The following is a 12,229-nucleotide window of genomic DNA, read 5'->3' on the forward strand; positions in this document are numbered from 1 at the left end:
AAGTGGGATTACACAGCACTGTTGCATTGGTTGATGGGGATTCTAGAACACTTTTGCATTGTTAAGTGGGATTGCACAGCACTGTTGCATTGGTTGATGGGGATTCTAGAACACTTTTGCATTGTTAAGTGGGATTGCACAGCACTGTTGCATTGGTTGATGGGGATTCTAGAACACTTTTGTATTGTAAAGTGGGATTACACAGCACTGTTGCATTGGTTGATGGGGATTCTAGAACAGTTGTGTGCTGTTGAATATGATTATAAACCCAGAGTTTATAGGGATTCTGTACTTTTCTACGTAGGTTTTGTATTTCAGACTGATGAATCTCTGGAAGAAGAATCAGTGTTTAGATTACTGCAGTATTCTGTCTGATAAACTGAACTCTACAGTAAGAGAGCAGAGACTCAGCTGACCAGAGATCAGCCCAAACACAGCTCGCCCCCACGTATACCTCACAGGAAATACCGAAACATGGAGAATTCATCAGCACTGAGACATCTGTTACAACCATCAGCCCCCTTACTGAGAATACACACACACACACACACACACAGACACACACACACACACACACACAGACACACACACACTTTTGCTTGTTCTGAATAACATGCTTCTATTAGTTACTATCAAATTAATGCATTTAAATGATGAGAATCAGCTCTTACCCTCTCTCCTGATGTTCCCTTCTCTCCCTTCTTGCCATGATCACCCTGATAACACACAATACACACACACACACACACACACACAATTACTTTATATACAGTATATATTAAATGCTTTTACTGTTACCAATAACAATTTTATTTGGAGGCACTTTGGGGGAATAAGTCGTTGGTTACCAACATCCAGCTGGTCTGTAGTATTGAGAGGAATTAGTGCCCAATTGAAAAGCAAACACTATTGTGGAATGCAATAAATGTAAATGCCATCCACAGAATGCATTGCTTTTCATCACTAACCTGCAGAATATGTGCTGAAATGAAATGCAAAACAACTATTGCATTACATTTCACTGCACTTGATCTCTTTATTGAAAAACAATACACAATACACAAGAATTTACATTTTTAAAAGCAAACGCTGAGTTCGTGTCACAATTGCACTCAAAATACAATCAGCTCAATTGCATTGTTTTCCACTGTGTGGCGCTGTGACGCTGTACAGGATTGCATTTCGTCAAGGAGCAGCCGGTAGTCACTGTCCAATCAGAACCCACTACAGGACTTGTAGTGGGTGAGGCTTAATAATCAGTGAGCATTTAGCTGTACTTTAAACCAGAGAAAATATCTTTAGTGACAGAATATAAGAGAAAATAAACACTCAAATTCTATAAATAGAGACTGGCACAGTTACAGAGGACTGTATGATTTTGATTAGATGAGTTGAGTAGATTTTAACACAGGCTCGGTTCACACTCTTTTTTTTCCCGGACCCGGTTGTGCTTTTTCCACGGCTTTGCTAGGTTTGGTCCAGCGTCAATCGCCGGTCGGTTGTCAGCGGTTCACTGGTGCCGGTTGGTTTTAACAATGTAATTTTTTTGTATTGTTTTTTAATAAAGAGATCAAGTGCAGTGAAACGTGATGTAAAAGTGGTTTTGCATTTCATTTTGGCACTTATTCTGTCTAAGATCATCTGTAAATTTTGTATAAAATCAGTGCTGATCATATGATGGGGCAGCTTGTAGCTCATCTTAACACTGGACTAGCCTCAGTTTTAGGAAGTAAGTCAACGCTAAAAAAGTAAAATAACACATTCAGACATGTTCTAAAACACTTCACCACTACATATTAGCAATGTATCAGAGTCAGATTATAAAACTGTGGTTTAATGTTTCCCCTGCCTGATTTAATCTCTCAGGACAGTTATTGACTCTTCATGAACTGAATTATCTGCTGCAGAAAGAGGAAAACAGTGATCTGAGACTGCAGTTATACAGGTTATTATTAAGCAATAGAACACTCAAGGTCGTGTGTTATCACGAATAACATCACGGCTGTGATTTGGTTGTAGCCGTGATGTTATTCATGACAACACACAACCTTGAGTGTTCTATTGCTTTTATACAACAGTTGTTTTTTTTTACAAAATAAAATAAAGAAAATAAATCAAAGAACTTTAAGAAATTCAGTTTGAATATGCTTTAATATGGACTGTGCCTTCCGCCAAAAAGTAGTTCCAAAACAACTGTAACAGAACTGAAACTTAACTACAAAACTATGGTATGGTTCATACAGACTAACACCACGAAAGTTAGCTTGAAAGCAAAATGGTGAATAAGTGAAGATGGTAACGTTAGGAGCGTGAAATAACTCTAATACTCTCCTCTCCTGCTCTGTGGAGTCGTCTTCAGGTGAACGCTGTGCATTTTTTGAGCATTTCTGCTTGTTTTTGCTGGGTGGTGTTGGTTTTAGCTAGCCGGCTGGACTGTAGTTAGATTAGCGTAGCTTGCTTTAGCTCAGCCTTAACTTAGCTTAGCCTATCCTGGCTGGTTAAGTTAGCGTTCTGGCTGTCAGACGGCATTAACCGAGCGATTTTCTTTCCCTTTTTTCCACTAAAGACGAGTCAGCGCTGCGGGCGAGCGTGCCGCGGCTGAGCGCTAGCCTGTGCTAAGCTAACGCTGCTGCGGGTGTCCTGTGTGTGGATACGCCGTTACTCGGCAACGCGTCGGCGGAGTGATACAGGTTTAGTGTGAGAAGGCCGTGATGTTATCACACATATCAGCACGGCTAGAACACTTCTCAACCAATCAGATTGTGAGGTCGGAACTACCTGTTATTATAATTATAATTATTAATACACCATGTTTACTTACAGAAACACCTTTAGGACCAGGAGCGCCGGGGAGTCCCTGATCACCCTGTAATCCCTACAAAACAGAACCACAGAACAATTACACTCAGAGTGCTGTAGATAATAAAGAATATAAAGTGCACATTGTTTTATTGATTTTATTTTAATACTGAAACATGGATTAAATCTCATAACTAACTCTCACTGTTTATATCTCTTACCTCTATCTATCTATCTATCTATCTATCTATCTATCTATCTATCTATCTATCTATCTATCTATCTATCTATCTGTGTCTCTTTCTGACTCTCTATCTATCTATCTATCTATCTATCTATCTATCTATCTATCTATCTATCTATCTATCTATCTATCTATCTATCTATCTGTGTCTCTTTCTGACTATCTATCTATCTATCTATCTATCTATCTATCTATCAAAGGATTTTTTCAAAGGGTTTTTGAAGGTTTTCTAGAATACCCGTTTTTTTTTTTTTATGGAATTCTAGAATGCATTTTAAGCATTTTTAGAATATTTGTTTTTAGGGAACTTTAGAAAGCTTGTTTTTTTAGCACTTCTAAAATCTTTTTATTTCCCAAATGTATTTCTAGAATGCTTGTAGTTTAAATAGTTTCTAGAATATTTGATTTTTTTTATGGATTTCTAGAATGCTTGTTTTTTTTGCATTTCTAAAATTATTTTTTAAAGGGGTTCTGAAGGTTTGATTTTTAGCACTTCTAGAATGCTTGTTTGTTTCAAATAAAAGTTCTAGAATGTTTTGTTTTAATACTTTCTAGAATACCTGTTTTCTAAGCTATGATGCTTGTTTTTTTAAGGACCTTTGTTTTGGTCACTTCTATAATGCTTGATTATAAGGGGTTCTAGGAGCTTGATTTGCAGTTCTAGAATGTTTGTGTTTTAAAGGTTTTAAATGCTGTTTTTTTAAATAGAATTGTAGAACACATTTTTTCAAATGAAATTCTAGAATGCTTGTGTTTTAAAGGGGTTCTAGAATGCTTGTTTTTTAAATTGAATTGTAGAACACATGTGTTTTAAAGGGATTCTAGAAGGTTTGTTTTTTAGCAGGTCTAGATTGTTTGTTTTTAAATGGAATTCTAGAATGCTTGTTTTGTAATGGAATTCTAGAATGTTTTTAAAAGGGATTCTAGATTCTAAAATAGTTTTTTGTACTGGTATCAGTTATATTATCAGAATATTTTTTGCATTCTTGAGAGTAATACTAAACAAATCTGACAGAGACTGTAGATAGATTGTATTGTATAATATAACAGATTTGTATTGCTGACTGGATTTTGTTTCTTTTGTAGTGACCTTTGGTTTGTCAACTGGGAATATAGAGAACTTTCACTGTTAACTGTGCTTTTAAAACAACTTCATAGTGTCAGCAATGATTCTAGAACAATTTTCTTACCTGTGGTCCCGCTGAACCAGGAGCTCCAGCAGCTCCAGAAAGCCCCTGTTCACCCTGTAACAGAAAATAACACAAATACAGAATAATTAGGACTCATGCAGCAACTGCCAAAAGGGAGTGCACCTCTCACACTTGTGTAAATATATACTTATACATTTAATGGGACAACACTGAAGAAATTAAAATGCATGAATTTTAATGGGTTTCTAGAATACCTGTTGTTTTCTAGAATGTGTTTTTATTTATTTATTTTTTTTTTTGCATTTCTAGAATGCTTGTTTTCAAGGGGTTCTAGAAAGCTTGATATTTTTTTCACTTCTCGAATGTTTTTTTTTCTTAAATGGATCTCTAGAACGTGTGTATTTGAAAGGGTTTCTAGAATACCTGTTTTTTTAAGCATTTCTAGAATGCTCGTTTTTTAAGTGTTTCTAGAATGCTTGGTTTTTAATGGGTTCTAGAATGCTTGATTTTTTAGCACTTCTGCTTGTTTTTTTTTTCAAATGGAGTTCTAGAATGCTTGTTTTTTGTAGTTTTAGAAAGTTTGTTTTTTTAAAAGGAACTTTAGAATGCTTGTTTTTCAAATTAAATTATAGTCTAATAATGCCTTTATGTTAAAGGGTTTCTAGAACACCTGTTTTTTTATGGAATTCTAGAATGCTTGTTTTTAAAGGGGTTCTAGAATGCTTAATTTTCAGAACAGAAAGCCCCTGTTCACTCTATTACAGGAAATAACACAAATACAGAATAATCAGGACTCATGCAGCAACTGCCAAAAGACACTTCTTAAATGTTATTTTTTTTCTCAAATGGATTTCTAGAATGTGTGTATTTAAAAGGGATTCTAGAATACCTGTTTTTTTAAGCATTTCTAGAATGCTTGTTTTTTAAGGGGTTCTAAAATGCTTGATTTTTTTAGCACTTCTGCTTGTTTTTTTTTTTCAAATGAAGTTCTAGAATGTTTGTTTTTTTAAAGGAACTCTTGAATGCTTGTTTTTCAAATTAATTTATATTCTACACAGTAAAATGAGCAGTGCTGGATCAACACCTAAAGAGTTAACTTTAAAACTCCTTTGGAGCATATATGGTCCCACTCTACAGAGAGTAAAAATTACACTGATAGCAGTGTTAAATGTTTAGTGTTAATATGACACTGTGCAGTGTATTATTTACTCATGCTAGTGTTGTTTATTAGTGTTATAGCAACACCTAAAGTGTTAATTTTACACCGTTTGGAGGCAAGTGTTAAATTAACTCCCACAGAGATTTTAACTCTTTTTCAGGGAATTAAATCAACACCTTCAAAATAGTTAAACATTTAACAGCTTGCCAGAGTTCCTCTATATAACTCACATTTGTATTTCTTTAACTTCCTAAATTGTTACACTGTAACACTGAAAAGTGTTTAAAAAAATATATAAATGAGAAGAAGATTAGTTAATTGATATGACTTTTTATTATTTAATTATTATTCAGGACAGGTTAGCGTGTAATTTTCCATTGTATTTCTTAGTGCATAACCAACACTTTATCACAATTTACTGCACAAAGGATGGTAACTTGCTCTTACAGCCTACAATATATTGGCTAGACAAACAACCATTAAAACATAATATAACACAATACCCAATGGAAGGGAGCCCTGGTGGGCAAGATTTCACACTGATGGTAAGTTAGGATCTGGGGGACACACCCGTTATGCAAATAACGTGTTTAACTGGGCGGAGTTTAATTAAATCTCTGTGGAGTTGGGCAGTATTTATTGGGTTAAGTGGGATTAACACTGAAATATTCAACTCTGTCAAATAACTCCAACACTGAACACCATTCAACACTGAAAGAGTTAAAATTACACTTTGAGAGTTAAAATCAACTCTCAGCTGTTTAACTCTGAAATTTCAACTCTCCTGTTTTTGCTGTGTAATAATGCTTGTATGTTAAAGTGTTTCTAGAACACCTATTTTTTATGGAATTCTAGAATGCTTGTTTTTAAAGGGGTTCTAGAATGCTTGTTTTTAAAGGGGTTCTAGAATGCTTAATTTTCAGAACAGAAAGTGCTTGTTCACCCTGTAACAGAAAATAACACAAATACAGAATAATCAGGACTCGTGCAGCAACTGCCAAAAGTGAGTACACCTCTCACACTTGAGTAAATATTATATATTATACATTTTTATTGGACAAAACTGAAGAAATGAATGAAGATACAATGTACAGTACAGTACAGTATAGACTTTATGACGTATAACTTCTAAAGCAGAACACGATCCTCTACCTCCAAGAACCTGCATGTATCACACAAGATAATAAACCTAAAAGCACCTGCAAGATAACAATTGTCTTGCAGAAGAAGCTAAAGGTAAAGGTGATGTTTCTATTTGAGCACCTGTGGGGCATCCTCAAGCGGAAGACTACACAGACTACTTTACACTGTATCAAACTCTCATATCTTTAGTGTTCTCCATTTAAAATATATAATACAATATAACACAAATGTGAGGAGTGCATATTTTTATTGTATACTCAAGTGTATACATGAGTTCACTCACTTGTTCACCTTTGTCTCCTTGTTTAAAAAAAATCCATTAAAAAATGGATTTATACACATATATAATTAATTTAAAACACCATCCTAAAGTTTATTTATTATAATACATCATTTTAGAGACTCGTTTTACTGTAATTCTATTGTAAAAGCTTTTTCAAGTTTTTCACTTCAAAACACAAATTAATGAATGAAATTAGAAAAAAAGCATGAAAAAAACGATTAAAAATTCACACTAAAATATAAAAAATAAGTATGTGCTGTCACTGTCACACAAAAACATATTATCTTTTTTTTTCCTTTTCTTTTTAAACAAAATCCTGTTCTCACTTTATAATAAGTGTATATAACAACTGTGTAGCTATGTAATAACAGTGTGAATACAGACTACTTTACACTGTATCTAACTCTCATACCTTCAGTTTTCTCCATTTAAAAGATATAACAAAATATTACACAATTATTTTTATTGTTTGTGTTTATTTATATGTGCATAAATAAATTAATTTTAAGTGTAAATATGAGTTCACTCACTTGTTCGCCTTTGTCTCCTTGTTTCCCTGCAAGACCTGGTAATCCATCAGCCCCCTACAGAGATACAAATCAACAACATTATCTAACAAGTTTGAAGCTATTGAACAGAATTAAATTAGTTTTGATTTAATTCTAATTATGAAATCCTCCCTCTTTCAGTGGCCTTATGCCAGGTTCACACTACACAACCTCAGCCCAGTTTTTCAGTTCTCAACATTTTTTTCATTGATCGCAGACAAAAACTCTACTCGGAGGCCATCGCTGACTGATAGATATCTGACCCAGTCAGCGACTGGGAGTCATGAGCAGTGGATACATACAGCCAACGGAATTACAGATAAAGATAGAGAGAACCACAGGTTCTAAATGCACCCCTTGCATTACCAGAGCCGTTTATGTAAGTGGAGAGTCTGACCACTTCCTGTTCCCCCCGTTATATATCAGTAAATGACTGTTAAACTCTAGAGGGAGCCTGCAAGGGAATCCCCTATAAATGAGGTAAATGGAGATAAAAGCTAAAACTTTAAATTAAAAATGATAATGAACTACTTGTTCTTAGTAATTATTTAACTTTAGAAAGTAGAATAATGTATTTTACTAAAAAAGCAAAGAAAGTGCTTTTGTATTCCGATAGTTTATCTACAGAAAACAGCATTTTTACAGTTTTACACTGTAAATCACTTACTGCTACTGTGAGCTGATTGGTTGCAAACTGAACCTGAAAATACAGGAAGAGCATGTTTAAAAGGTTTATAACTGGAGTTTAAAATTATAAAAAATGATGTCTGCGGTACTGAAACATTTGATATAGTTCTGTTTTGAGGACCTAAGTACATATTTCAGTATAAAACTGATCATCTGATTTATAATTTCTAATTTTGCTCAGTTGCTTCATATGAACTCGTTCTTGTTGTACTCACTTTAAGTGCGTATTCTCCTCTATAGAGATTCTCTGGTTTGGTATCTCTAGTTCTCGTGTGTTTAGTTCAGGTGTGTGGTGAGTCTGTGATGTCACAGAGTGAAAAAAATTGTGTAATTTGTGACCCAATGTCACCAATCAGTCATATAGTGTGAAAGTCTCAACAACTGAAGGACATGAAGTACAGTGTGAACCTGGCATAAGTAATAAAAGGTAAGAAAAGGTAAGAAAAATGTTCACAGGTGATTCTTACTCGTGCTCCTTTGTCACCAGGTGACCCAGATTCACCCCGCTCACCGGTGTCCCCCTGTGAATGAAGAAGAACATTAACTCTGCTGAAAAACATGAGACTGTATGAGGGAAACCAGTGGGAAAGGTGTTGGAACGCTTCTGGAACAGCATGCTGTGGGATTGTTCAGGTTAGTTATTTCAGATACTGCATTCCAAAAAAATTCTTAATAATTAAATTGGAAAAAAAATGGATTTATAAACATATATAATTTAAAACACCATCCTAAAATTCATATATTTTAATCTGTTATTTTAGAGATCTGATTTTACTGTATTTCTACTGTAAAAGCTCTTTTAAGTTTTTCACTTCACTTTCAATAGATAAATAAAGTATCTACATGTTTTTTTTTCCATTTTCTTTTTAAAAACAAAACCCTCTTCCCACTTTATAATAAGTGCATAAGTACATAATAACTGTGTAGCTATGAAATAACAGTATAACTACAGACTAATTACAGTTATACAATTAGTTATATAATTAAACGTGTGTATAAAGGTCAGTTAGACAGAGTAAAATATTATGTCCAACTTAACATGATGAAAAACAATCACAGCCTCATTTACATACCAGATAAAAGCTGCACAATTGCATAACCTTTATAACTGTAGCTTTCCAGTAGTTACACTGTTATTACATGTTTGTTAATGTGTAACTACACAGTTATTAGTGGTTATAAGTGGGACTAACATTGGCTTTACATTAAAATGTAAGAACACATAGATATATATATATATATATATAAAGGTTCAATTTAAAGAAAAAAAATACAGAAAATATTATGAATAATTTATTTATAAATACTATATGTAACAAGCCCTATTCGTTATATTGTTAAGATTTGTATTATGTTCTCTGTTAGCTGGGATGTAGTTTGCATGTTGAAAAAAGGCCAAAATCTTATAGAAAAAACATTTCTGAGTATGTGGACGATCTGATTCTCATTGAAGTATTACATTGGTGAATACGTGAAATAAACCAATCAGTGTGTCAGTTCCCTTTAAGAGCCGGATGAGCTCTGACTTTGGCACGTTTGCCTGCATGTTCATGCTGTGAAGATACATAAGCAGCTCATTTAAGGGAACAGAAATGTTATTTTATTTTTATTCTGTTTATTGTTGAGTTAAAAATCTGGTTTGTGCATATTAAACAAATACTCCAGAACAACCTAAAAAAACTTCTATTAAATTATATGAGATTATAGAGAGAAATTATCCCCTTTTGTCAAAAATGTAATACATATATATATATATATATATATATATATATATATATATATATATATATATATATATATATATATTACATTTTTGATATATATATATATATATATATATATATAAAATTGCAATTTTTGAATTGCTAAGCAATATTAAATAAAATAAAGAAGCTTTTTTCTGATATAAAAGAAGTTTAGTAACATATTGTTTATTCTTAAGGTGTATTTTAGTGGAAAAATTAAACAAGAAAAAATAAACACATTTTCTTCATTTGAAAAAGTAGATTTAACAAACATCCTTCACTTTAAAAGTGTAAAAAACGGTCGGAAATCCACAAAACAAATAATAAACATAAGCAAACACAGACAAACAGAGAGAATGCAAGAAATACTTCACACCACAATGCTAATAATGGACTGGTATGTAATAATGGTATGTTCTAGAACCCAGTAGGCACTATTAGCTTTTATTATTTATTAGCCACATTAGCATCTTATAGTGAAATATGTATTTAATACATAGAGAAAAAAACAGAAAAGCTTCTTAAACGTGCATTTGTTTGTGTTTTTAGAGTCTTGCTCTTCCTTTCCTTGGGCAGTCCTGATGAGTGCCAGTTTCATCATACTTTTCTTTTTTATTTAGTTGAGTATTTCTTGCAATAATATGGATAAGAACATGACTCAGGTAGGGTTATTCACTGTAGACCAACTATGCTAATGCTAATGAAGTTACCCAGTAGACTAGCACTAGCCATATTAGCATTTTATAGTGAAGTATTTCTTTAATACACAGAGAAAAAAAAAACACAGACAAGCTCCTCAAACACGCATGCGTTTGTGGCTTCATGCAGTTTAACCAGCAAACCCCTCAGATTAATAATCGATAATTAGCCTGCTGTTTTTATTCAGACCAGAACGGACGCAACACACACTGGAGATACATGACATAAATACACACACACATATACACACACATACAAGGAAAAAAGGCATCCAACAACCTAATTCTGTCAAAAATCAAACTAAAACTTGACTAAAAATGAAAAACATACATTATTAGCTCCCCAGATAAGAGCAACTAAAAGCTTCTTCACAGAGTATTTAGGTTTGTTTAACACTTTTAAGTTTCTACATGATTCCTTATGTGTTCCGTACTTTTTAGTACCATATTTTTCGTACTACAGATGCACTTAAAACCCTTTAATTTTCCCCCAAAATAGTCAGTGCTCCTTATAATCCGGTGCTTCTTATGTATAAATTTTATCAGTCAGGTATTAAGGAGCAGTAAAGCTTCTCTGCTGAAGTACAGAGTTATACAGGAGTTTCAGTAAAGTTTCTCCAGCACTAAGGCTGGAGCAGTATTAGCATTAGCCGCTAACCACGCTAAGTGCTAGCTAGCTCTTTCACCAGTCAGAGGTGAGTATTATCAGCCTGTGGCCTGCTGCTAACCCCAGCTAGCACTGCTGGAGCAGTATTAGCATTAAATGCTAACTGTGCTTAGCGCTAGCTCTATTGCCATTCAGACGTGAGTATTATCGGCCTGTACCCTGCTGCTAACCCCGGATAGCACTGCTATAGCAATATTAGCATTAGCTATTATTGGAGTATTATATTGAGTATTATTGGACTGTAGCCTGTTGCCAATCCCTGGCTAGTACTCCTGGAGCAGCATTAGCATTAGCTGCTGTACACACTAAGTGCTAGCTCTTTCGCCATTTAGAGGTAAGTATTATCAGCCTGTAGCTTGCTGCGATTAGCTAGCCGCTAATATTGGACTGTAGTGTGCATGTTTACCATGTTTAAACAAGCTACATGGGACGAACCATTAGCTAATATCGCCCTGCTTACCAGAACACTAAGAGTTCCTCAGTGTAGCTAGCAGTTAGCCACTAATATTAATGCTGCTGCATCCAGCCTTAGTATAAATTTGGTAATCTAAGCTTATTGTAAATAAATGGAAGCGATTTACTCACCCAAATTAAGTAGATTAGTGCTCGTGTGACTTACAGTTTTGTTTACTTAACTTAGCTTAGCTGTACACGTTTCACCACCCAACAGTGAGACTTGCTGAATTATAAGTAAAACATGGCGACACCCTTGTACCTTACTAGTAATGCGTAATGCGCCTTATAATCTGATGCACCTTATGTATGAAACTACACCAGAAAATAGATGTTTAATTGATAGTGTGCCTTAGAATCATTTATTTACAATGTAGAGGGAAAACAATTAAAAGAAAAAAATGGTAATTTACAACTGAAGAAATGTCTTTTAAACATCATTAATAAAATTAATATACTCTAGAATTAACCCCTTCTTCTTTATCTATATTCTCTAAACTGAAGCACTATTTATTAAAACACTGTTTAAAAAAATATATATTAAGAAATATAAGCCAGTTCTCAGTCAGTGTGAACGGTACAGGCTAATTCTGATTAATCTCAGACAGATGTTAGCCCAGATGTTGTATTTGTGAGCTCTTTGGCATGGGCA

The 12,229-nt window shown here is 34.0% G+C and overlaps 1 protein-coding gene across 2 annotated transcripts in view; it reads right to left on the reverse strand.

Moving 5' to 3' along the window:
• The window catches only part of col22a1 (collagen, type XXII, alpha 1), a 140,726-nt gene that overhangs the window by 63,574 nt on the left and 64,923 nt on the right, over positions 1-12,229 (reverse strand). For both annotated transcript variants that reach the window (XM_049474911.1, XM_049474910.1), the window contains 5 exons: positions 8,482-8,535; positions 7,310-7,363; positions 4,234-4,287; positions 2,822-2,875; positions 672-716 (listed from right to left, as the gene is read on the reverse strand). In XM_049474911.1, the coding sequence (XP_049330868.1) occupies positions 672-716; positions 2,822-2,875; positions 4,234-4,287; positions 7,310-7,363; positions 8,482-8,535 (261 nt within the window). The remainder of the gene's footprint in view (positions 1-671; positions 717-2,821; positions 2,876-4,233; positions 4,288-7,309; positions 7,364-8,481; positions 8,536-12,229) is intronic.

This window comes from Astyanax mexicanus, chromosome 2, assembly GCF_023375975.1.
Source record: "Astyanax mexicanus isolate ESR-SI-001 chromosome 2, AstMex3_surface, whole genome shotgun sequence".
Taxonomy (NCBI): Eukaryota; Metazoa; Chordata; class Actinopteri; order Characiformes; family Acestrorhamphidae; genus Astyanax; species Astyanax mexicanus.